The sequence below is a fragment of the Lonchura striata genome, chromosome 26 (assembly GCF_050655825.1).
Source record: "Lonchura striata isolate lonStrDom1 chromosome 26, ASM5065582v1, whole genome shotgun sequence".
Classification (NCBI taxonomy): domain Eukaryota; kingdom Metazoa; phylum Chordata; class Aves; order Passeriformes; family Estrildidae; genus Lonchura; species Lonchura striata.
In genome coordinates, this window is record NC_140728.1 from 8,411,499 (window position 1) to 8,435,665 (window position 24,167).

The following is a 24,167-nucleotide window of genomic DNA, read 5'->3' on the forward strand; positions in this document are numbered from 1 at the left end:
GCAGGGCTGGGGTGTGGGTGTGTGGCAGGGTTTCTTGCTGGGTGCCAGGGTGGGGAGCTGGTGGCAGGGACCTGTGGCACCTGCCTGAGTGCCAGCATTTCTCCCGCAGGGGCTGCAGGTGGCCCAGAAGGAGGCCCAGATCCGGCTGCTGGAGGGGCGCCTGCGGCAGACGGACGTGGCCAGCTCCTCGCAGAACCACGCCCTGCTGGACGCCCTGAGGGAGAAGGCAGAGTCGCACCCCGAGCTGCAGGCACTGATCCACAACGTCCAGCAAGGTGGGGCCGCAGGCAGGTGCATCCTCCATCCTCAGGCCAGGTGTGCTGCCGGGGGGGTGCCCGCCCGTCCTGGCCCTGCAGAAAGCACCTGGAGGTGCTGTGGCTGGGACCCTGCCCCAAGGGCCGTGGTGGGTGGGAGCATGTGCCCTGGCCGTGGGTAGCAGGGACAAGGGCTGGGTCACCCCCACACCTTCCTGGGCTCTGCTGTGGGGTTGGGTGGGGCTGGTGGCACTGGGGTCCCCTCTGCTGATGCTCTGTCTCCCTCTCGCAGAGAACGGCTACACCAGCACGGACGAGGAGGTTTCAGAGTTCAGCCTGGCCTCGGATGGGAGGTGAGCAGCCAGCCTGGCACTGCCTGAGGTGGTGGTGGCTGGGGCACAATGCCTGATGCCATTCATGGACTCATAGAGGGGCATGGATGAACAAAGCCCCACCTGAGCTTTTCTTTGGTGCCCAGCCCTTGGTGGAGGGAGCAGGATGTCTCTTGGACACGAGCAGGGAGGGAAGGCTTGGTCATTCCTTGGAGAAGGGGTGCTGGGGAGCAGGGGGTGACTCAAGGAGTCTGGTGGACCAGTGGCACCAGCTTTTTGAAGAGAGTTTGGCACTGCAGATCCATCTTTGCTCTTTTCTCCTTGCAGCATCTCCCAGTCTTTCACCATGAAGGGTTCAGCAAGCCAGGATGACTTCAAGTTCAAGGTTAGTTGGCCTTTCTGTGTGGCCTGGTCACAGAGATGGGGAGGAGGGATGGAGGGATGTTCAGTGATGCTTGAGGCCTCTACTCTGCAGTCTGAACCTTGGGGAGCCAGGCTTGGCATCAGGCAGTATGCCTGCTCTCTGGATGGGCAGAGCCAAGCTCTCCTGGCACAGAGACCTGGGAAACACCCAGCACAGCAGGCGGTACCTTCCAAATCTGAGAAGTGTCCCCGTGGAGGGAAGCAGCCATTGTTCTGTGCAAGCTGTCACGTTTGCTGGAGAGCTGGCTGTGCTGGGCATCCCAGTGGGATGTGGGGGAGCTGCTTTGTGGCCAGAGAGCACAAACTCTTCCAACCCACACTGCTGACTGCTCCCAGTGCCCCTGTGCTGCCCTGAGCCCTCTGCCCTGCTCTAGGGAGAGCCCAAGCTCTCGGGGCAGATGAAGGCAGTGTCAGCTGAGTGTCTGGGACCCACACTGGACGTCTCCACCAAGAACATCACCAAGTCCTTGGCATCCCTCATGGAGATCAAAGAGGACGGGATCGGCTTCTCCATCCGGGACCCCTATTACAAGGAGAAGGTGTCGCGCACCATCAGCCTGCCCACGCGAGGAAGCACCTTGTGAGCGTGGGCCACGAGTGGCTGGGCACTGGGAGGCTCAAGGAGGCATGGGCCTGGCTGGGGGAAGCTGTGCCTGGCCTCTGGAGGCGCAGAGGGGTGAAGGGGAGCCCAGTCCTGCATCTGTCCATGCTTGGCTACAGCATGCCGTGGTGAATTTTCTCAGCGAGGCTTGGAGAGTGTGTAGGAGTATCATGGTGTTGTTTGCAGATGGGGAGGAGGATACTTCAGGAGCAGGGAAAGAAAGGGGGCACGAGGGTCCCCAACTCCCTGCTCTGGGTTATCAGCCTTTTTGGAGGTGTCTTGGGTTGCCAAAAGCCTCTGCACTTGTGGGCTGCCTCAAGATTGTGACTCCAGCCCAATCTCTTGTCTGCTCTGCTGGGGGAGGACAGAGGTGTTCATTGTGGAGGGATCCTCCACGGTGCTGGGGCAGGCACCCACTGTGCTTTGTTCACCTGCTGCAGTCCCAGGCAGTCCCGGGGCTCGGACACTTCTCCTCTGACAAGGCGGAAATCCTATGACCGTGGGCAACCTGCCAGGTGAGCCTGGGAGAAATGGTGACACGGGCAGGGGGGGCTGTGTGGCCCAGGATTCTTTCTGGGCCCAGTCAGGTGCCAGGTGAGCAGTTCCCAAGTCATGTGTCCCTCTGATCCTTTTGGCTCAGGCCTGCAGACATTGGCTTCACTCCACCCTCATCCCCACCCACCCGTCCGCGCAACGACCGCAACGTCTTCTCCCGTCTCACGAGCACCCAGAGCCAGGGATCTGCCTTGGACAAGTAAGTCCTGCTGGGCTGAGAGTGCCTGGGCGAGGGGAACCCAGAGCAGGACAGCAGGTGGCATGTACTGAGTCCTCTGGGGTACATAGCAACACCAGGGCTTGGACTGGCTCCAGCCACTGTCCTGTCACCACTGCACCTCCCTGCTTCTCCCTGGGATGGAGCAGCTGCCATGCCAGGGCTGTGCTGCTGCCCACTGTGCCCCCTCTGAGCTCACAGTCCTGGCCTCTGCCCGGAGACAGGGTGGTGCCAGACTTGGAGCCCTGGAAAGACGAGGGAGCAGGATGGGAAAGACGAGATGGGGTGAGGGGATGAGGGCTCAAAGGAAGCTGATGGACTGGCATCCAGCCACAACTGCTGCTCCAGCCTCTCCTGGCAGCAGGTCAGGGGCTGCTCTGGGCTTGCTAGCAGTGCTGGTGTTCCTGATGGAGACCTGCTGTCTGATCCTCACAAGCCTTCCTGCTCTTCTGCTCTCCCCTGGTTCTCCATGTGTGCTTCTCCTTCTCCCTCCCTCCACTCCTTCTCTCTGTCCTACACTGGCTTGGATGCAATAACAATCTTCCACCTCTGACTCCACTGCTTCCTTCTCTAGTCTGGGTTTTCTCTCCCATAATCCTGCTAATTTTCTGCCCCTAGGTCTGATGACAGCGATTCCTCTGTCTCGGAGGTGCTGAGGTATAGACAACTTTCTATTTATTATCCCTTCCTCTGCTCCTCCTTCTCTCTGTCAGGTGCCTGCTCTCCCTGTCCCTGCATGCTCTGCCTGCAGCTTGCTGCTCTCCCCCCATCCCAGCCTGTGTGTCTGTCCCCCCTGGCATGCCACCTCTGGTGCCCGATGCTGTCCCTCAGCTGCAAGATCAACTGCTCCTGCTTGGATTAGCCCTTGGGACGTGGTGCTGGGCTCACTGATGGGTGCTGGCTGCTCTGGGTTGGCAGCATGTTCTCCTCCATCTCTGATGGTTTCCTGCCAGCATGAGGCCACCACGTCCCAGCCCTTCCCCAGCTCTCCAGCAGGATGGTGAGATGGTGGGGAAGGGTGCTTGCAGCACGTGCTTTGTGCAAGCGTCTTCCAGGCAGTTATCTCAGGCTCACCTCGTGCCTGGTTGTGCTTCCCTGGTGCTGAGTTGGAAAAGGTCAGTCTCTTCCCTAGAGAAATCAAGTCAGATTGTGGTGCAGAGCTCAGCCTTGGAGTTAAGGTTCTCCTGGGCTTCTCTCCCTGCATCCACCTCACTGCAGAGCTTCCCCAGAACAAGGGCCACATCTCCCCCATTCTTTAGGAACATTGCAGCCTTTCAGTGCCTAAAGGGGCTTGTAACAAAGAGACAGAGCAATTTTTTACATGGGCAAATAGTGACAGGACAAGGGGGAACAGTTTAAAACTGAAAGAGGAGAGATTTGCACTAGGTATTAGGAAGAAATTCTTCCCTGTGAGGGTGGTGAGGCCCTGGCACAGGATGCCCAGAGCAGCTGTGGCTGCCCCATCCCTGGGAGTGTCCAAGGCCAGGCTGGATGGGGCTTGGAGCCACCTGGGATAGTGGAAGGTATCCCTGTTCATGGCACAGGCATGGAACGAGATGGTGTCTAAAGGCCCTTCCAACCCAAACCATTCCCTGATCCCATGGTCAGCCGTCCAGCACCCAGGTGTCCCCTCCCTCTGCCTGTGCCCTGAGCTCCTGCAGGCCCCCTGGCACTGGGGAGGTGACTCCAGACCAGTCTGAGCAGGGTCACCCTGGGCACTTTGTAGTCAGGGAGCCACTCAAAGTCCATGGAGGATGCAGTGCAGGGATTTCTCCTTGGTTTCAGTGTTGCTTTGAGGCTGGTGGAAGCACTGGGGGTGAGGGGAAGGCTGTTGGCTTGGCCTTGATAAGTGCAGAGCTGAGGAACATCACATGCATGTGATTTCCAAACCCAAATTAATGAGCCTGTGCTTGTCCTCACGACTAATGCAAACCTTGCCCTTCTCTAGCCCCATGCATCAGTTTCCCTGCCTGTAAGAAGAGACTGGCACAACTCGGGGTCTTGTGGCTGTGCTTGATGACCAGGCACATCGGGGTCACACATGGGAGGGTCAGGCTGGTGGTCCTCAGCACCCTGAGCATGTCTGAAGTGGAGGGGACTGGCAGGTGATGTGTCCCCCAGGACAGCAGTGTTCCCTGGCAGCAGGTGTGGCAGGGGTAGGTGTTCTCCTGCCCAGAGCCAGCAGTGGGTGCAGGAGCAGCCACTGCAGCAGGATGTGGGGTGCAGGTGCTGGTGCTGCCCTTTGTCACCCTTGTGAGCTGTGTAAAGGAGCGAGGCCCTGTCTTCAAATGTCACCAGCCAAAGGGTGACAGCCCCCAAGGGATGGGGGTGCTGATACTGGTACTCTGAAACATTATCCCAGCAGAGCTTCGGCTTCAGGCTGGAGAGGGCACAGTTTGCCCCAAAATGGACCTCAGGGCCAAGGAGCTGAGTCTCCTGAACTGTCCTGGGTCTGTGCTGGTGAGGCAGGAGAGGTCTGGGGGGAGAGCAGAGGTCACTGGGCAGCGTCCCCCTTTCCCTGTCGGATGGCAGGGGCTGCCCATGGGGAGATTCTGGGCTTTCCACAGAGACCTCAGACGTGCCACCTCCAGGTGGAGCAGCCTGTCTCAGTGCTGGGCAGTGGGAGATGCTCCTCCGTGCCCTGGGGCTGTGGGCACCGTGCCTCTCCACCTGCACTGTAGCTGTTCTCTCTCTCCTGTGAAGGGGCATCATTAACCCGGTGGGTGGCACCAAGAACGCCCGGACAGCCCCGCTGCAGTGTGTCTCGGTGGCAGAGGGACACACCAAGCCTGTGCTCTGCCTGGATGCCACCGACGAGCTGCTCTTCACCGGCTCCAAAGGTGCGTGGTGGGCAGAGGGGGCAGGTGCTGTGGCAGCAGGCTGGCAGTGGGAGCATGGAAGTGTTGGGCATTACAGGGATGGTCTCTGTCCTCAGTGCTGAGCCCTGCCCTGCCCCTGTGCTGGGGCTGGCTGGCTCCTTTCCTCTGGCCCTGTGGGTGGGAGGAGATGCTCAGAAGGTGCATTGTCCCCAGGCCACCATGCCCTTGGAGGAGACACCCCCAACACTCCTGGGCATGTTCTTCCTCCCACAGACCGGAGCTGCAAAATGTGGAACCTGGTGACAGGCCAGGAGATCGCCTCTCTCAAGGGTCACCCAAACAATGTGGTTTCCATCAAGTACTGCAGCCACACGGGGCTGGTGTTCACCGTGTCCACGTCGTACATCAAGGTGTGGGACATCCGCGACTCCGCCCGCTGCGTCCGCACCCTCACGTACGTGCAGCTCCGGGGCACCTGGGCACCCTGGGCTTCTCTGGCTTTGCAGATGCCACTTCCAGAACTTGCAGGGGCTGGGGACACAGCCAGATACCAGCTCCTTAGTGCCAGTTTGCAGTGCTGCTTCCTAAGGGAACAGGGAGGTGGGGAGAGGCTGGGGTGAGGGAGCTCATGGGGCCTCCTGCAGCAAAGGGTCAGGGTCATAAAATCACAGAACGTGCTGAGTTGGAGGGGACCCATCAGGGTCATCAGGTCTGCCTCCTGGCCTTGTGCAGGACACACCAGCAATCCCACCCAGTGTCTGGGAGCATTGTCCAAACACTTTTTGAACTCAGACAGGCTCGGAGCTGTGCCCATTTCCTGGGGAGCCTGCTCAGTGCCCCAGCACACTCTGGGGAAAGAGGCTTTTCCTAACATCCAACCTAAATATCTCCCAGCTCAGCTCCAGCCACATGCTTGAGTCCTGTCACTTGTCATGAGAGGGAATAGATCAGTACCTGCCCCTCTGCTGCCCCTGAGGACATTGAAGACCCCAGTGAGGTCTCCCCTCAGTCTCCTCTAGGCTGAACAAACCAAGTGACCTCAGCTGCCCCTCATGAGGCTTCCCCTGCAGACCCTTCACCATCTCATGGCCCTCCTTGGGATGCTCTCCAGTGGCTTAATGTCTTTTTTATATTGTGGTGCTCAAAACTGCCCTGAGGGCTTGAGGTGAGGCTGCCCCAGTGCAGAGCAGGCAGGACAGTCCCCTCTGACCAGCTGGCAACACTGTGCCTGGTGTGTCCCGGGACATGGATGTCCCTCCTGGCTGCCAGGGCACTGCTGACTCATATTCAACTGACCAGGATGCCCAGTCCCTCCCCAGAGCTGCTCTCCAGCCTCTGCTCCCTGCTGTACACAGCCAGGCTTGCTGTGCCCCAGCTGCAGAATCCAGCACTTGTTAAGGGTCAGGAGCTGTGAAGGGATTTTGCAGCTGTTCTGGAGCTGGCAGCTCCCATGGAGGGGCACAGCCCCAAACAGCATCGTGGCTGGGTAAATCACAGGCTCTTCAACGTGGGTCTCTGTGAGGAGTTGGAGGAGCAGAGAGGAGCGTGGAACAGACAATAGCCGTGGCTGCCAGCCTGGAGTAGGGCACAAAGGTTAGGACAGCATGGTAGGTCAGAGTTGCCCACTTGCTCTGGCACAGGTCTCCTGTCTCCGTCCAGCCTCTCCTCATCTGCCTTGGCTTCTCTCTTGGCACAGAGGCCAAGACCTGATGCCAGCACTCGTCTGCTCTTCCTGTGGGAAGCAGAGAGGCACAGAGGAGAGCAGAGGAAGCTCAGCTGGAAACCAGGGCAGGATGCTCTGAGGCATGCATAGGCCCTGCATCCTTGGCTGCCTTTGCAGGCCAGGCACTGGCCTGTGGACAAGGCTCTTGCTGGTCCCATTGTGGCCAGAGGGACAGGGATGCTTCCAGGGCCTTTCCTCAGTGTGGGACCCAGCCCTGTGGTTCCTCAGTGGCTCTGGGCTCATCCTCCCTGATGCCTCAGGTTTTGGCTTTTATGTTTTTCACATTCTGTGCTGCTTTAGTGTGTGGGTCTGGGCTTCATATGAGGGGATGGTGAGCTCTGTGCACAGAGCAGGGAGACAAAACAGCTGGGGGCCAAGGACAACCAATCCAAATTTCAGGCCCAAGAGCACAAACACCGTGGGCTGAAGAGAGAAAAACAAGCAGGATGGGGCTTCATGGGCTAAAGCTGGAATTGGACAATGAACTCCAATATGCAAATGGACCAAAACATATAAAAATGAGAGACCTCGTGACCAGTTGTGCATTTTGTGACCATTTTGGCTCATCTTGTGTGCAGCCCTGGCTGGTGTTGGAATACAGGCCCCTCAGGGCACAGGTCCAGAGGCAATTCTAAGCACAAGGATTGAACTGAAACCTCTGGAGAAACTGAGCTAGATGAAGCTACAAAGTGAAATATAAATATAGATTTAGGTTATAGATTTTAGCTTTTAGTAGAAATGTATACTAAGTGCCTTGAGTATCTAAAAAGCTGCAATAGAGAATAAAAGCTTTTTTGTCTTTAGGCATAATTCTACTATAGTAGTGGTATTTCTATAAGGTTACTTTGCCCCAGCCAAAATGTGAACTGCTGGGCTCTTGTGCTGCCCAAGGTGGATCCATTGATGCCTCCTAAAAAATCCCTACTTTATTCTTTAGCCCAGTCCAGTCTCTGCTCTCTCGGGGTCTGGGTGTCGAGGTGACCCTGAGAGTGTAAAAGTCCTTGATTCCCAGCCCATGCAGCCAAAGAAGGAGTTGGAATGTGTAGGGTCAGCTTTTCAAGTTGTTTTTTTAGAACATTCTTCCTCTGACCTGCTGAGCTCTGTCCATGGCATTCTGTCTGCCCTCAGGACAGTGTTTACATTTTATATCAAAAACTACATGTACTATATGTACAATAATGTGCCAATGTCTATCATTTATGTTGGACAGTGAGTCTTTGCCTTAAACCAATAGAAAAGTGTCACCATCACAGCAAGACATGGATGACAAGAAGAAGGAAAAGTAGGTCAGGACTCGCCCAAATCCCTCCATCTTGTACCCCCGAATCACGTTCTAAAAGCCCCAGAATTCTAATTTTTCACCCTGTGTTAGTTCAGATATCACAATACTCAAACCCTTGTGGTTTGTAATTCCTCATACAAAGTTGGCAGTTTTTTCCACGGGCTCAAATCGAAGCCAGAGATGTTTTTGACGTGGTGCCAAGGTCTCTGAGCCCCCTGCCAGGGTCTGGAGACAGCCAGGGCAGCCAGAGGGATGTGCTGGGTTCTGACAGCTCTGGGCTCTGTTCAGCCTTGACAAGGCATCACCCATTTGAACTCTCCCTCTGTCCCTGTGGAGGCAGGATGGGAATGAAGAGACTCAGATCAGAAGGCTGTGAGAGTAAAACTCTGGTTTATTCAAAATACACCACTCTTTATACAGAGATACAAGGATCAAATCCATCGGTCCTGAAGTGAAAACAACTCACATCATTGGTGTACAGTGCTTGACGGACAGTGATAGAACTTAACTATAAACAATGTGAACAACAAGAGAGATAGAGAATAATTTACATTATTTTCCAACTCTTTCCAGGCTCCTGCCTGGTAGAAACTCTCCATTTCTCTCTTTGAATCTGAGTCCCACATCCCTCCTCCAGGTCTTCTGGGCAGGTGATCTCTGGGGACGCGTGTGCCGGGACCAGCAGCCGCACGGTGGCCAGCGTGCAGGGCGAGCACCAGATCAACCAGATCGCGCTCAACCCGGGCGGCACCGCGCTCTACGCGGCCGCCGGCAACGCCGTGCGCGCCTGGGAGCTCAGCAGGTGAGGCGCCCGGCCCGGAGGGGAGAATGAAAACCTTCAGAAATTGCCTGGCATACGGGTTTGCAGGACCCTTTCCTCTGGGACTGTAGCGGTTTTAAAAAAATCGCGAAGATTTTTTAAGGTTTTAACGTTTCAGTTGAAGATTTTCTTAGATCTTGAATCTAAGATTTTTAAATGTAATGTTTTAAATTTTTAAAAATTTAAGATTTTCGAAGCTCATAAATCTTAAGATTGAAAGAAAAAATGTTAAAAAAAATTCTTAATATTTAAGATTTCTAAATTTAAGATCTACAGTGGTGACCCAAGGGGTGATGAGCAGCACTGGAGCTGTGTGGGGTGGGGAGTTTGTCTGTGCACTGGACAGAGCTTAGCAAAAGGGAAAAGACAAGTGGAATGAGCAGCAGGACCCTGTCCTTCCCTTGTCCTTCCACCTGCCCAGTGCAGCACCCTGGGCTCTGCAGCCAGATGTTGGCACACACTCATGCTGTAGAATGTAGTTTATTAAAAGTATATAGTATCACAAAATAAAAAAATTAAAATAGAAAGTTTTAAAATATAATAATAGATATAGAACAAGATAAGAGTTTTAGAACATAAACTAATCCTTCTTCTTCATAAGTTTAAGTAGTATTTTATAATTAGACAAAAAAAATCCGCTTTCCAGACTTCAAATAATTAATTATTAAATTAAAAGTAAAAATAATTTGAATATATTTTCATAATTGGACAATTTAATCTTAAAAAACCTTACAACAAAAAACAGTTAACCATTTTGTACCTTATTAGTAGAATACTACAAAACTCACTACCTGTGAGACTATAACATAAATTTTAAAAAATGAACATTTAAATCTAAACACAGAGTTTTTGTCTCAAGTATCTTCAATCCCAATCTCAACCAAAAAAAAAAAACCAAAAACCCATAGTTTTACTGGTATTTAATGGTGCCCTGTGTGAGCACAACTGTTAAAGTCAAGACCTGAAGAAACAGAGATAATGTACAGCTGCAAGCTAGAAAAGAAAAAATCCCCAGAAAAAAAAAAAAAAACTCAAAATCTCTAAAAACTGGTAAAACAGTTTGAACCAAAATGTAAATACTAAACTCACCCTGTGCGGCCAGATGTTGGCACTCAGGCTGTTCAGCCAGATGTTGGCACACTCACCCTGCACAGCCAGATGTTTGCACACTCACCCTGCACAGCCAGATCTTGACACTCTCAACCTGCACAGCCAGATGTTTGCACACTCCCCCTGCACACCCAGATGTTTGCACACTCACCCTGCACAGCCAGATGTTGGCACTCTCACCCTGCACAGCCAGATGTTGGCACTCTCTCCCTGCACAGCCAGATGTTGGCACACTCACTGTGCAGCTGCTGGCACTCTCCCAGCTGCCCTCCTGCCCTGGAGCCATGGGGAAGGGCTCTCCCTGCCCGCTGTGCCCCTCAGGAGCAGCCCCGCAGGGCCGGGGGAGCTGTGCTGGGGGCACCTTTGGGTGGGCTCCAGCAGGGCTGACCTGCGCCCTCGCCCGCAGGCTGCAGCCCGTGGCAAAGCTGAGTGGCCACATCGGGCCAGTGATGTGTCTGACAGTGAGCCAGACGGCGAGCAACCACGACCTGGTGGTCACCGGCTCCAAGGATCACTACGTCAAGGTACTCTGCTCCCTGGGGAGCAGCACCCCCCGTCCTGCACCCTTCTCTCCTCCTGAAAGCTGAGCCCACTTTCTGTTTTCACCACCGCATGCCAGGTTTTCACTTGTTTCCTCTTCCCAAGTCTTGCCTTTTGCTTGCTCCACAATGCACCTTTGGAGAAGAAGTTGCATTTCTCTCATGCATCAGACTCTCTGGCTGGGATTTGCATGTGAGGGCTGACCCAGATGAGCAGTTCACCCTGTTCTGCTCGATAATCCCCCCGATAAAGATGCCTTGTGCCTGCTCAGTGACAGCTCAGCACAGCAGGAGCCTGTCCCTTCCTTTCAGGTTTTAGCAGGTTGAATTAGAGCTGTCCCCAGGGAAGTGAGGAGGGGTAGTGAGATGGTGAGTGACACAGGATCCCACTCAGCTGTCAGCTTGGCTCCAGAGGAGTGTGAAGGCTCACCATGAGTAAAATGCAGCAGAGTGGGGCTGTCCCTGGTGGCAAATCTCTGCTTGTGGCAGGACCCTCAGCCCCAAAAGCCTCCAGCAGCCAATGCTCAGTCCTGTTTCCAGCATCACTCGCGGTGCCCTGAGCCTGGAGCACAGAGGGTGGTGGCCAAACTCCCCCAGAGAGGGAGAGGGAGTCCCCAGTGCCATCTGTGGTCTGTTACCCGCTGCTCTTCCCCAGGTGTTTGAGATCACGGAGGGCATGGTGGGCAATATTGGCCCCACTCACAACTTCGAGCCCCCTCACTACGATGGCATCGAGTGCCTGGCCATCCAGGGGGATGTCCTCTTCAGCGGCTCCAGGGACAACGGCATAAAGAAGTGGGATCTGGAGCAGCAGGAACTTATCCAGGTCTGGAGGGGAGCACAGGGCAGAGGGGGGTTGCTGCTGGGGCTGGGGGTTTGTCCAGGCACCTAGTGCCAGTGGAGCTCACCAGGGAGGGCACTCCCAGTCCTGGGCTGTGTGGGGTGAGGGTGTGCTGTGCCCCCATAATTTGTCCAGCAGGGTGCTTGGGATCGCTGGCTCTCCTTCAGACAGGCTGAGGCATCAGTTGCAGTGTGGGGGCTTGTGCTCCACCCTGAACTCTGCTTGTTGTCTCCTGCCCAAAGGAGAAACCAAACCATGACTTTTGTGCCCGTACCCTTGGCTCCTACCTGGGCACCACCAGTTCCACGGTCCCAGTCAGTCCCGGGGTGTCAGTGAGGACCTGAGCTCCCTGAGACGGTGAGGAGCCACCCAGATGGTGCATGGTGGGTCATGGCTGTGCTCTGTGCCTACAGCAAATCCCCAATGCCCACAAGGACTGGGTCTGTGCCCTGGCCTTCATCCCCGGGCGCCCCATGGTGCTGAGCGCCTGCCGAGGCGGCGTCATCAAAGTGTGGAACGTGGACAGCTTCACCCCAGTCGGGGAGATCAAGGGGCACGACAGCCCCATCAACGCCATCTGCACCAACTCCAAGCACATCTTCACTGCCTCCAGGTGAGCCCTGCCTCTGCCCCACGGCCCCTGGGAAGGGGGAGACCCTGGGTTTGAGCTGCCACCCCTGGGCCTGGGTGGGTGCTGGGGGAGCGGGGAGGGAATCGCAGCTTTTTAGTCCCTCCTTCATCTCCTCCTGCCCACTGCAGCCTGCCACGGCCAGGCCTGCCCACTGCAGTGCCAAGAGCTGTGCCCGGCCATCCCCTGCCCCGCTCTGGTGATGCCCTGGGTTACTCCCCACCAGGGACCCCTCTCCCTCGGGGCTGGGCATTGTCTGCTGCTCTCGGGGAGCTCTTCAGCAGCAAGACTCTGATATCCTCTTTTCGACCCTGTCCCTTTTCTCCCTTCCTTTTTCTCTGTCTCTCTGCCTCTCCTTCTCCCCACCTCCCATCTGTGCCACAGCGACTGCCGGGTAAAGTTATGGAATTACGTGCCTGGGCTCACCCCTTGCCTTCCACGACGCGTCCTTGCCATAAAGGGCCGTGCTACTAGTCTGCCTTGACCCTCCTGCTCTTTGACTCTCTTGCTCATATGCTCCTCTTCTGTCTCCCCTTCCCTTTTCTCTCCATCTCTCCCTCCCTCTGTCCCTCTCACTGTTGCTTTTGCTACTCTCTCTCTTTCCCTCCCCCCCCTTTTTCTCTGGTCTGAGCTGCTTCTTCACGGTATGAAACTATTCTGCGTTTTTCCACTTGATAAGTCTGTTAGAATGGACTCGCCCCCTTGTCCCAGTCATAGCCCCGCCTTGGTTTCACTTCTTTTTGGTTTTTTTTCCTCGCCAAGTGCCCACATCTACTTTGGCAACTCAGTGGGAAGCCGTGGCCTGCCTGTGCCTTCGCATGGCTAGTGGGTTGGGAGTCAGCAGCCCCCCCAAACCAGCCCATGCCCCAGGAGCAAAGCAGCTCCCTGGATATCCCTGCTGGGACCTGGCTGGAGCTCGTGCAGGGCGGGGAGGAGTCCTGGTGTGGGGTCAGCCCTGGAGTTCTCCCATTCCTTTGTCCCCAGCTCCTGCCTGCAGGTGAGCTGCAGGCTGAGCCCCATCGGGCTCTTGCCTTCTCCCCAAGGTGCCTCAGACAACGTCCTGCCAAGGGAAGAGGGCCTGGAAGTCTGGGGGGCTGCATGCCGGGGCTGGGGAGCGAGCAGCCCGTGGGGCAGTGCCTGGGGCTCCTGCCCCGACCCCTGGGTCATGCTGTCCCTCTCACCTTTGTTCCCAGCGACTTGACAGTGAAGCTCTGGAGTGGGAGGAGGTTGCCTGCGGGGTCAAACTAGGAACTGCAGAAAGACTGGAAGGCTGGGGCAGGGTGAAGGTCAGGGTACCTCCCCCTGCTGCCAGGACTCAGTCACCCACAGGAGCTCAGCCCAGGACAGGGATTTCTTTGTGCCTGACCCAACGGGGTGGACGATGCTGCGTCTGCTACTTCGAGCACTGTCAGCTCCTGTGAGGAAGCAGCTCTGGGGGGCACCAGCAGCTCCACCTGCCCTCCTGCTGAGGTTTCTCCATGGTTCTCCAGTGAACAGGAAATGTTTCACCTCTCCTCTCGCCCATCCTGCTGTGAGGACTTTGGGGGTCAGGGATCCCTGACTCCTCAGAGACACCCGGCTCCCTCCTGCCACTGTGGGCCCACGTGGCCTCTGCCATGCTGTGCTGCTCCCAGGCTGGTTCCTGCAGGAGCCTTCTCCACTCCACGAGGACATTTGGTGTCTGCTGGCCAGGACCACAACACAGAGGGTGCTTCTCTGGAGCCATTACTTGTGAGACACCTCTGCTGTGGGGACTGCAGAAGGATTTCCTGGTACTCCCAGCCTCCCCTTTCCTGTGTGGAAATGTCCCCAGTGGTTGGAGAGCTGCACTCTGAGCTCCTTGGCCGTGTCCCATCTGGTGAGGCACAGCAGGCCTGGGGAGATCTCCACTGGACAACTTCCAGACAGACCTGCTGCAGTTCCCTTTGACACTCTCCACACCCCAGGTGTAAACTCAACTGCCCCATGGCTCTGGGCTCTTCCCCACGTGCCCACCTCTGCTCTGGACGTCGTGGCCCCCATCAGGGCTTCGTGCTGGGTTCCTGCAGCAAGTTAATCCCCTTGGGATGGAGAAACCAAGCAAGAGTGGAGGTCACAGGGCAAAAGAGCCAAGGCTGGACTTGTCACCCCACTGCTGTGGCTCTGTCTGTCCTTCCCTTGGGTTGTGCCCTCAGAGCTCTGCCTGCACTGGGGCTTGCTCAGGCTGGGCCTGCTGGGCTGCAGGGCTGGAGAGGAGCCAGAAGGCATGGAGCAGCCAGAGCAGAGGGGAGGGGGTTGCACACTCTGCCCTTGCACAAGGCTCCTGATTCCCCCTGTGCTCCAAGGACAGTCCTGCAGGGGATGATCTCGCACAATCTTATCTCCTTGAGGGTCTGGGGGCTCCACCCAGGAGTGTCTTCCCAAGGACGCACATTCTGCAGGCTCCTTCCTCTGTCTCTCCTGTTCAAGGGGGGCTGGTAAGGCCCTGCTCTCACACTGGAGCTTCCCTGCATCTCTCCTATGGACCATTGGACCATCCCCTGCTCTGTCCTGCCCTGGGCCACCCAGGGCTCTTGTGGAGTGGCCGAGGAGACCCCAGGACGGGTGGTCCTGCTTCACACACTCTCCTTTCCCCTTTGTCACAGAAGAAGCAGCACTTGAACTCAAATTTAAGGATTTCTCCGTGTGATCCCACCAGCACTGAACTGGGATCTTGGAGGCCAGGGGCTACAGGACCTGCCCCATAAAGCACAGACCATTTCCCCTCTGCTCTCTCCAACCACGGTGACACCTGGACCTGCCCCAGGTCAGCTGCCACCAGCCCTTGTTCCAACATTCTGCTGGAGTGAGGGGATTCCTCTGCATCAAGAAGGACAGGAGTATCTCTGTTGATTTTGGGGGGGAAGGGGGGTTGTCTTTTTTTGGGAAAATTCCATCCTGCTGGCTTGCCTTGGTGGAGGGTAAATGGTACCTGTGTGTGAGTGTGAGAGTGAGTGTGAGTGTGAGTGACCCTGCCCAGGACTGGTCCCTGTGAAGGTGGCTGAGCCCTGCACAGCCAGGACTGGTGACTGTGTTGAGGGGAGTCTCCCACCCATCCTGTGTGACCTGTGGAGCTGAGGCTGCAGCCAAAAATGCACAGAGACCTCACCAGCCAAGGGCACACAGCCATGGTGGGGGTCTGGGGGTCTGCAGGAGCTGTCTCCACCCTAAGCCTGTCTTGGCTTTCTGCACTCATTCCTCAGCTGGTTTATCCTTTGCGTGGCTGGAGGGGCTGTGTGTGCGTGTGGGTGTCTCTGCTGAGTGCTTGGCTGTAGCCTGGTGTCGTGTGTGAGCCTCTGTCTGCCCTGAGATCTCCAGTGCCTGGAGCCTTCCCTGCTGCCATGGGTGAAGGGGGCACAGCTGGGGTCACACCTGCCTTGCCTTCTGCCACCAATACCTTCCTGTGTGCAGGCTGAAGGTGCCTGCTCAGCACTGCAGGGCTGAAGGCTGGTCCTGGGTGATGCTGGGGCATTGGTGTCCTGAGGCAGGGGGTTTGAAGTGAGGAGAGTCCTGATTTAGGAATAGCATTCTCCAGTTTACTGCTCCCACTAAAACCCTGCACCTCTCACATCCCCATCCCCATCCCCAGCAGGGTGGAGGGGGGAGTTGGAGGCACAAAAGATGAAGATCACAGATTGAGAGAAGAGCAATTTATTGGAAACAGCAGTAAGATAAAAGACAAACAGTAAAACAGCAACGATATTAATAACAGAAGTATCCAAAAGAGAGAATGATTCACGTGCAGAATGCTCACCCTGACCTGCCTGCAGCCGTGTTCTACTGACCAGAGTAGACCTCTCCTCTGGGGAAAAGAGAAAAATGGATCCTTCCCCTGAGTATCTCCATGGCATCAGGGTACACTGTGTGTAAAGCCTTACACTCTTGTGGATCTGCTGTGCCAGCCTTGGACCCACACAGCCCAACAGGGCCCATTGCTGCCCTCCCCTCCCCTAAGTGACATTTGCCTTTTTATTCTGAGCACGTGCCCACTGGAAACGGGGCTGGCATTGATCCTTGAAGGATTTCCTGCAGCTGTTGTTTTTTCTCTCAGCTCACACCCCCATGCTTGGGGCAGAGGTGGGTTTTCCTTCCCTCTTCCTCTTGTCCTCTCTGTGCCCATGCAGGTAAAACCACTGGTTGCCTTGTGGTGTGTCCCCTCTTGAGAGAGGCTCTGGTCTGTACTGGTGTGACATGGGACATTTCCTCAGTCCACAGTCCATGGGCTGGTCCAGTCTTAGACAGTCTTTTTACACAGTTGAGACAGGCTGGCAGGAAGAAAAAATCATGATCTTCATCATCAGAGTTGAGGAGTCACCTTTAACATTGTTTGTTCTCCTTCTGTTCAGATCCCTGAATAACCTCCCTAGAAATCTCTTTCTTGACTCCAAAGATTATGCGGCCTGCAGTAAGGAGACCTGGAAAAACATGATTTCCTTAACATTCAAAGGGAATTCACAACTTCAAAGCTGTTTTAACAGGAAAAGTGGGTGAAAGGCTGGGGAAAATCATCCACATCATTGCCAATGAGGCTGTGCTGTGTACAACCTCCTGGCACGTGCATGGTGTGCACTGGACCTCATCTGCAGGCACTGCTGCTTGTTTGAATCCCTAGGGACCCCCTCTGCCACTCCCTCGGGTGCTGGGCACCCTCTCCATGCTGCTCCACCTGCTTGGGTGCACTGCTCCATCATCCTCGAGGGAATGCCTTCCCTCAGCTTGGCAGGAGCTGCTGCAGAGGTGAGAGTTGCTGTGCTCTTCCCTTGCCCATGCCACGTCCCAGGACAGGGATCCCAGTGTTTGGCTTCGCTGCCATCAGGTTCCACAGCGTGGCTTCAGCATCCCAGCATTGCAGCACTGGGGTCAGCAGGGGCTCAACCCCCCTGGCAGCTGAACCCTCTTCAGCTGTCCCTCACCTGGGGATGGGGTGATTATCCCCAGCCCTGCCTGCTCCTGTTGTGAGGGCTCTGCTTCCTCTTCATCCTTCTCCCTACGAACTGGATAGAGATTTGGATTTCTTCTGTGTTGGGGCACTGCTGCCAGCACGGGTTGTTCCTGTGCTTCAGCTGCAGCTTGAGTGGCCACGGTGCTGCTGCTCTGCCTTCCTCCTCCTCCTCCTCCTCCTCCTCCTCCTCCTCCTCCTCCCGAGGGTGCTGTCTGGTGCAAAGCAGTGTCTGATAAATGCTGCAGTGAGGCTCCTCACTGGAACTGCTGCAACATTCTCCTTGCAAGTGCTCTGTCACTTTTACAGCACCCTGTACTTCTTCCAAACCACTGGAGGAGAGAATTTCTTCCCAAAGTGGCCCATTTTCTCCCACATTCCATGCCACTCATGACTATTCCCCTTCAGGACAGATCTCTGAATAACCTCCCTAGAAATCTCTTTCTTGACTCCAAAGATTATATGGACTGCAGTAAGGTGACCTGGAAAAATATGATTTCCTTAACATCCAAAGGGAATTCAGAGCTTCGAAAGCTGTTTTAACAGGCCTCAAGGGGGGAAAGTGGGTGAAAGTCTGGGGAAATCATCCTCCCCTGTTCCCCCCACAGGCTGGTCATAATTGTTATTAATGGACTCCCAAAGGAAGTGCCTGAGGTAAGGGTAGGAGAGCAACACTCCAGACATATCCCAAATGACCCTCACTGCCCTTGGTGTTATCATGGCATAAAGTGACAGGGCAATCCTGATCCCCCTCCCTGAGACAGAGGCTGTGATGGGGACAGAAATATGAACAGGGTTAGGTTCCCACTTGGGCAGACCAGAAAACATTGTCACCACTGGCTCAGCACCTAATGCAGAAAATGTTTAGATCAAATTTGCTTCCTACCCACTCTGGGCAGATCTGTGGTTATCTCAACCATTCAAGCCCTACTTTGGATGAAAAAAAAAAAGCTGTTGTGGTTTAGGAATGGTATTCCCCAATTTAGTGTTCCCACTAAAACTGTGCACTGCCACAACCCCCAGCTCCTTCCTTCCCTGTGGTGGAATGGAGAGGAGAACTGGAGGCACAAAGGTGAAAAAATCACAGGCAGAGATAGGAACGATTGACTGGAAACAGCGATGAGATAAAAACAATTAACAGCAACAACATTAATAACGAAAGTGTACAAAAGAGAGCAAATCACATGCAAATGCTCACTGCAGTGCAAGCTACCCTGATTGGAAGAGATCCCTTCTCCCTGGAAGAGACTCCCTTCCCCTTGCCCAGCAATGATGTGAGGTGGTCTGAAAGGACCTCTGGGTCTGGCCATGTCCCCTCCTGGCTACTGCAAAAATTAACTCTGTCCTGGCTGGAACCAGGCCAGGGGTGACTGTGATCCCATAGCTCTGTGTGTGTGTGTGTGTGTGTGTGTGTGTGTGTGTGTGTAGGTCTCAGTACCTGTGTGGGTTGATGTTTCTCATGCAAAAGAGCATTTTTTGGCTGTTGATCTGGTTTAGCTACCTCACGGTGCAAGCTGGGTGCTGTCGTCATTGGGTTTCCTGTTGGGGATGGGGTGGGGAGTTTGTGGTGTAAGATTTTTTTTTTTTCTCTTAATTATTGTTATTGTTATGGTTTTGACACTTGAATTCGTCCTGGGGACACGTGGCCTCACTGCCACCTTGCTGCATGTCTGAGCCACCCCCTGTGTTCCCAGCCCTGCCTCCTCCTGGGCAGGGCAGCAGGGCTGGAGCCCCTGCCCTGCCAGCTCCCCCTTTGCTGTGGGATCCCCCAGAGCCAGATTCTGCTCCCATTTCTCATGGGACTCCTGGGCTGGGGATCTGGGGTGTTCCATTGGTGACTGGGCTGATTGGCAGCCTGGGTGTGGCTCCCATGTGGTCCCACGAAGGGTGGAAGGGGAGCTCTGAAAGGCTCAGCCCAGATTTCTCCCTCTGCTCTCACAGATGCTCTCTGTGGCTGAGATGAAGCTCTCGACTGGAAATGTCAGTGCAAAGCACATTGCTGGGATGGGCTGGCTCCAGCCACCACTGCCCAGAGCCAGCTGCAGGGCAGCAGGGCCTTGGGGCTGTAAAAGCCTCTGCCCAAGCTGGGGATAGTGTGTGAGAAGCTGATTCTGGTGTGAGGTGTTGATTTTTCACTCCCAAAAAACGTAGTTGTGTCCAGATTCAGTGCCAGGCACTGAACAGAAACCAGGGGGACTCTGGAGCCCCCAGCTCAGGCTGGCACAGGGCCTGGGGAGAGCCCCAGGCCAGTTTGGGGTGACACTAAAGCACAAGGTCCCAACGCAGGTGGGTCGACGAGGGGTGGCCCCTGGGACCCTGGCCCCCCAGAGCTCCAATGGGACCATGGGCTGAGACAGGAGGAGGAGGAGGACTGGGATGAAGGCTCTTGGCCTGTGGGTGAGCTGTTCCATCCCTGTGCACTGTGCTGGCTGCACAACTGAAGTCCCCTCTGGTGGTCTCAGAGCCCCTCTGAGAGCCCCCCCGGGGCAGGGACACTTTGGAGCTGCCTTTGTACCACACCTGGATCTGTGACCAGGGTGTGATCATACCTGCACTCCTTCCTCAAGCTGCTGGGTCATGCCTCTTCCCCCAGGGCCTAACTCTTGCTCTGGGGGTCTCCTCACCCCCAGCACACAGCTCCAGCCTCTGTGCAGGGGGCAGGGCTGCCCCAGGGCTGAGCTTTGCACAACAGGGGTGGACCAGAGTCAGGAGCCTAAAAGCACTGGATCCCCAAACCACTGTGAGCCCTCCTGAGCAGTGTCCCCTCCTGCCACCTACAGCTCCGATGGCACAGGCTGGGCTGGCCAGCTGCGAGCAATGGGAGCTCTGGGTCCCATCCTGTCCCCCCCAGGTGTGATGTTCCTCCCCACCACCTCTCAGCACAGCTGCTCAGGGGTCTCAGTTGCTGCCTCCTGCCTTGGTGCTGCAAACCCAGTGCCTGCTTCCCACGGTGCTCTCCCAGTGCTCCTCACCCCTCCTTCCTGTGCTCCTCACCAGTCCTGCCCGTGCCCCCACTGGAGAGAGTCCAGGTACCATCCCTGATCCCTGCCAAGCACAGGGTTCCAGCTTGCTTCCCACAGGCTCCCTGGAGCTTCACTGTCTCCTGCAGGCTGCACATCCTCCTGAGCCCCCCTCACCCTTCTGGGAAGGGACGAGGACCCTCAGCCCCTCCAGGTGCTGCATGGTGCTCCAGCTGTGACTGGGACAGGCCCAGCTCCCAGAAAAGCAGAGCCCTGCACCTCCCTCCTGCCCAGGGCTCGTCCCCTCGCCCAGCACAGCTCTGCCCTGGCTCCTTCCAGCTCTGCCCTGGCCTGGGAGCCCCGGGTGCAGCCCAGCGAGGCTGGGGCAGCTGCAGCACTGTGTCCCCTGCTCCATCTCTTTCTGCACAAGGAGCACAACAGCAGATGCCTTTTCACACTCGGAGCTTTTTCCAGAGGCCAGCTGCTCTGGAGGCTGCTGTGGCCTCTGTGGGGGTTTGTCAGAGCATGAGGTGTGTGTGTGTTTTCTACCTTGGTGTGTTCCTGTAAATAGTGTAAGTTATTGTGCTCTCCTGCTGTACGTTTTTTCAATGGCTGTTTGTTTCTTGCCTTTTTGTCTTTGCAAATAAAATGTTCTGGACATGAAGGGACGGAGCACAGAGGTGGCTTTGAGGAGGGAAAGGGCACAGCCAGGAGCCTCCCATCCCCTCCTGTTCCCATGAGCCTGGCCCAGGGACTGGGGGATAGATGGGGAGGGGGGACTGTGGCTGCATCCCTTCTGGATGGAGTGGCAAGTGTCCCTCCCCATGACAGGGGATTAGATGTGGTGGCCCTTAAAGGTCCCTTCCACCCCAAACCATTCTGTGATTCTATAATCCTGTTGGCTGGGAGAAGATTGGACAAGAGGAAATAGTCTCAAGTTGCTCCAGGGGAAGTTCAGGTTGGATATTGGGGGAAATTTCTGCACCAAAAGGGTGGTCAGGCCTTGGCAGAGGCTTGGCACCATTGCCCAGGGCAGTGGTGGAGTCTCCATCCCTGGAAGTGTTCAAAAGACGTGTGGATGTGGCACTTGGGGACACGGGTTAGTGGTGAACGTGGCAGTGCTGGGGGAGTGGTTGGAGTTGGTGATCTCAGAAGGCTTTTCCAAAGGAAACATCCTTTCCATGGTTCTCAGGTGACCTGAGCCCCCTGGGCAGCAGGACCCCAGGCAGACGGGGCAGAACTGATCTCGGTGGGGGCAGATCCAGGGGCTGAGGTGGTGGAAGGGGCTGAGGGGCTGCCCCTGTCCTGGCCAGGAGGAGCCTGCAGAGGGAAGGGAAGGGAAGGGAAGGGAAGGGAAGGGAAGGGAAGGGAAGGGAAGGGAAGGGAAGGGAAGGGAAGGGAAGGGAAGGGAAGGGAAGGGAAGGGAAGGGAAGGGAAGGGAAGGGAAGGGAAGGGAAGGGAAGGGAAGGGAAGGGAAGGGAAGGGAAGGGAAGGGAAGGGAAGGGAAGGGAAGGGAAGGGAAGGGAAGGGAAGGGAAGGGAAGGGAGCCGGCAGGGGGCAGCGCTGGCTGCGCCACCGCGGCGCCCGGAGAGCGGGAGGGGACACGGGGCGGGGGATGGGGGCGGGATTCCGGCCGGGGGTGCGGGGGTCCTGCGGGGGTGGGGGAGATGCTGGGGGTGTGGGGGTCCTGCGGGGGTGGGGGAGATGCTGGGGGTGCGGGAGTCCTGCGGGGGTGGGGGAGATGCTGGGGGTGTGGGGGTCCTGCCGGGGGTGTGGGTCCTGCGGGGGTGGGGGAGATGCTGGGGGTGTGGGGGTCCTGCGGGGCTGGGGGAGATGCTGGGGGTGTGGGGGTCCTGCCGGGGGTGCGGGTCCTGCGGGGCTGGGGGAGATGCTGGGTGCAGCGCAGCGTCCTGCGGGATGGGGGGATGTTGGGGAGTGCCTAGGTAGATCTCCTTGGTAGGAGATTTTGGGGCAGATGCTGGCAGGTGGCGCCGGCAGGGCCCTGCCGGTGGGGGTGTCGCGGTGGGCGATGCGTGGCTCGGTGTCACCGTGCGGTGCTGAGCCCCCCGAGGTGAGCGATGCCGGAACGCAGCGGCGCTGGGCAGCCAGCGGCTCCAGAATGGGGAGGGGGACAGCGACCTGGAGCTCAGCCCCTGCAGCTTCCATTTGCCCTTTTGCCGGCAGCGCTGTTGAGCCGTGAGAGCTGCCAGCCTCGGTGCCCGCAGTGCCCGGGCGCGGTGCCTCCCTCCCGCACACCCCTGCCCCTGCCTGGGCACCCCTGCCCTGACACCCTGGGGCCGCAGCCCGGCTCTCAAGGTGCCTGCAGTGCTGGTCCCGCGGTGCCAGGCCAGCTCTGAGGTGTCTCTGGGGGCTGGCAGTGCCCAGCGGTGTCCCAGCCCCCAGCACCATGCCCTGTGCCACCCTCAGCTATGGCATGGCTGTCACCTTGGCATGAGCCCCCAGACCAACAGCCTCCGTGGTGCTGCCAGGGCGAGTGGCAGCCTTGGGTTACAAACGTGGGGTGCCACGGGCCCAACTCCCCCTGGCAGGGCAGGGGACATCGCTCCTGCTCCCCCCTGCTGCCCCAGCCACTCGTGGCACCACAGACACGTCTTCCTGCCAGTCCTCGGCACCATGTCACACTCATGGCCATCTCTTTCTTGCTGCAGCATGCCAAGCCTGCCTGGCAGTGACCTGTGCCATGCACCCCACATGCCTAAAGGTGCACTGGGCCAGCAGCAAGGGGACAGCAGGGACACAGCCCTGGGAGCTGCCAGCTGTGGCAATGAGATGCTGGCAGCCCCGTGCCACCCATCTGAAGGAGGGAATTGCTCTGAGCCCATCAGGGCTGTGGCTGCTACTGGGTAGGGGAGGGTCCCATGGGCACCGTTCTGCACCTTGCTGTGCCCCAGGGCTTCAGGGAGGACATGGGCACACATGAGGAAAGGCTTGTGCCCTCCCAAGCTCCCAGCAGAGTGTTGCAGCATCTCCAGGGAGTGCTGCCCATGGTGACCTCCCCAGGCTGTGGCACCTCAGTGGACGAGGGGCTGGAAGGGCATTCCTGCAGGCAGGAAAGCTGGAAGGTACCTGCAGGGGTTGGGGAGGATAGCTCCTGCACTGGCCTCCTGATTCCCAAAGGCAGGGGAAGGAAGGGGCAGGCTGAGTCACAGGAGGACACCGAGGGCTCCTGCTGTGCCAAGCACTCATGGGAGGCTGAGGGTGTCACCCCTGGGTGTCCCTCTGCCATGGTGGCACTGCCTGGGCACGTGGACTGGCTGTGGTGCCTCCCTGAAGCCAGTCTGCAGGGAAGGGACACCTGGGCAGGGGGTGCTCAGGGTGGTCTGTGCCAGGCAGCCCTGCCAGGCAGCCCCCGGGCTCCCTGGCACGGGCAGAGCTGTGGGTGGGTGGGCTGTGCACGGCTCGGGCAGGAGATTCCCAAATGACACAGGGCCACCTCCTCTCACCCCTCGGCTGGTGGCCCAGGGGATGGTGAAATTTTGGCACATCCCACCCTGCTCCAGGGACACCTGCAGTGTAGTGGTGGGTGGAAAAACCTTCCCCAGGGGCAGCTTTCCATCCACACGCACTGGCAGCCTTGCCCAGGGAGCAGCCAGCTCCCCGGGCACGGGGCAGCCCTGGGCTCCATCCCTGGCTGCGGGCATGGCCAGGCTCTGGGGCTGCTTGCCCTGGTGGCCCTGGCTTGCCCTGTGGCTGCTCCCTGGCAGGGGAGGTCCCTGTGGGCTGTGCCCAGGACACAGAAGGGCCTGGCAGCACCCAGCACTCTGCTGAGGAGGAATGAAGCTGGGGTGAGTGATCAGCTGGTGGGACCCGGTGCCTCCTGGCTGCCCCAGGGCCTGGGGGATGTGACACAGGGGACAGGACAAGGGCCACCCTGCCCTTGTTGGTCCATGTGCCAAGCTGGAGTATCCGTGCTGGCAACAGCCTGTGAGCACAGTGTCACAGGAGATGGTTTGCTGCCAGGTTTGGAGTGATAAGGACCCTGAAGTGCCAAGGTGGCAGCTGTGTGATGCCAGGGTCTGCTCTGCTCCCAGGTGCCTGGGACTGCCTCAGTCTGCACATGGTGTGGATGTGGCTGGCTCGGCAAA

The 24,167-nt window shown here is 57.1% G+C and overlaps 1 protein-coding gene across 5 annotated transcripts in view; it reads left to right on the forward strand.

The window, feature by feature from the left end:
• KIF21B (kinesin family member 21B) overlaps positions 1-20,725 on the forward strand; it is a 49,915-nt gene extending 29,190 nt beyond the window's left edge. Inside the window, exons 22-36 of one of the 5 annotated variants that reach the window (XR_013341256.2) lie at positions 110-275; positions 547-607; positions 914-971; positions 1,384-1,589; positions 2,051-2,125; positions 2,251-2,364; positions 3,001-3,039; positions 5,086-5,222; positions 5,475-5,655; positions 8,844-9,008; positions 10,543-10,660; positions 11,331-11,501; positions 11,930-12,129; positions 12,529-12,788; positions 13,338-20,725. Coding sequence is in view for 4 of the 5 variants with exons in the window: in XM_021527655.4 (XP_021383330.2) it covers positions 110-275; positions 547-607; positions 914-971; positions 1,384-1,589; positions 2,051-2,125; positions 2,251-2,364; positions 3,001-3,039; positions 5,086-5,222; positions 5,475-5,655; positions 8,844-9,008; positions 10,543-10,660; positions 11,331-11,501; positions 11,930-12,129; positions 12,529-12,628 (1,791 nt within the window). In the remaining variant the exon portion in view is untranslated. Of the gene's footprint in view, positions 1-109; positions 276-546; positions 608-913; positions 972-1,383; positions 1,590-2,050; positions 2,126-2,250; positions 2,365-3,000; positions 3,040-5,085; positions 5,223-5,474; positions 5,656-8,843; positions 9,009-10,542; positions 10,661-11,330; positions 11,502-11,929; positions 12,130-12,528; positions 13,289-13,337 lie in introns of those variants that run through there. The other 4 variants (XM_021527657.3, XM_021527655.4, XM_021527658.3 and 1 more) reach the window with 4 other exon arrangements.
• Positions 20,726-24,167: the final 3,442 nt, after the last annotated feature.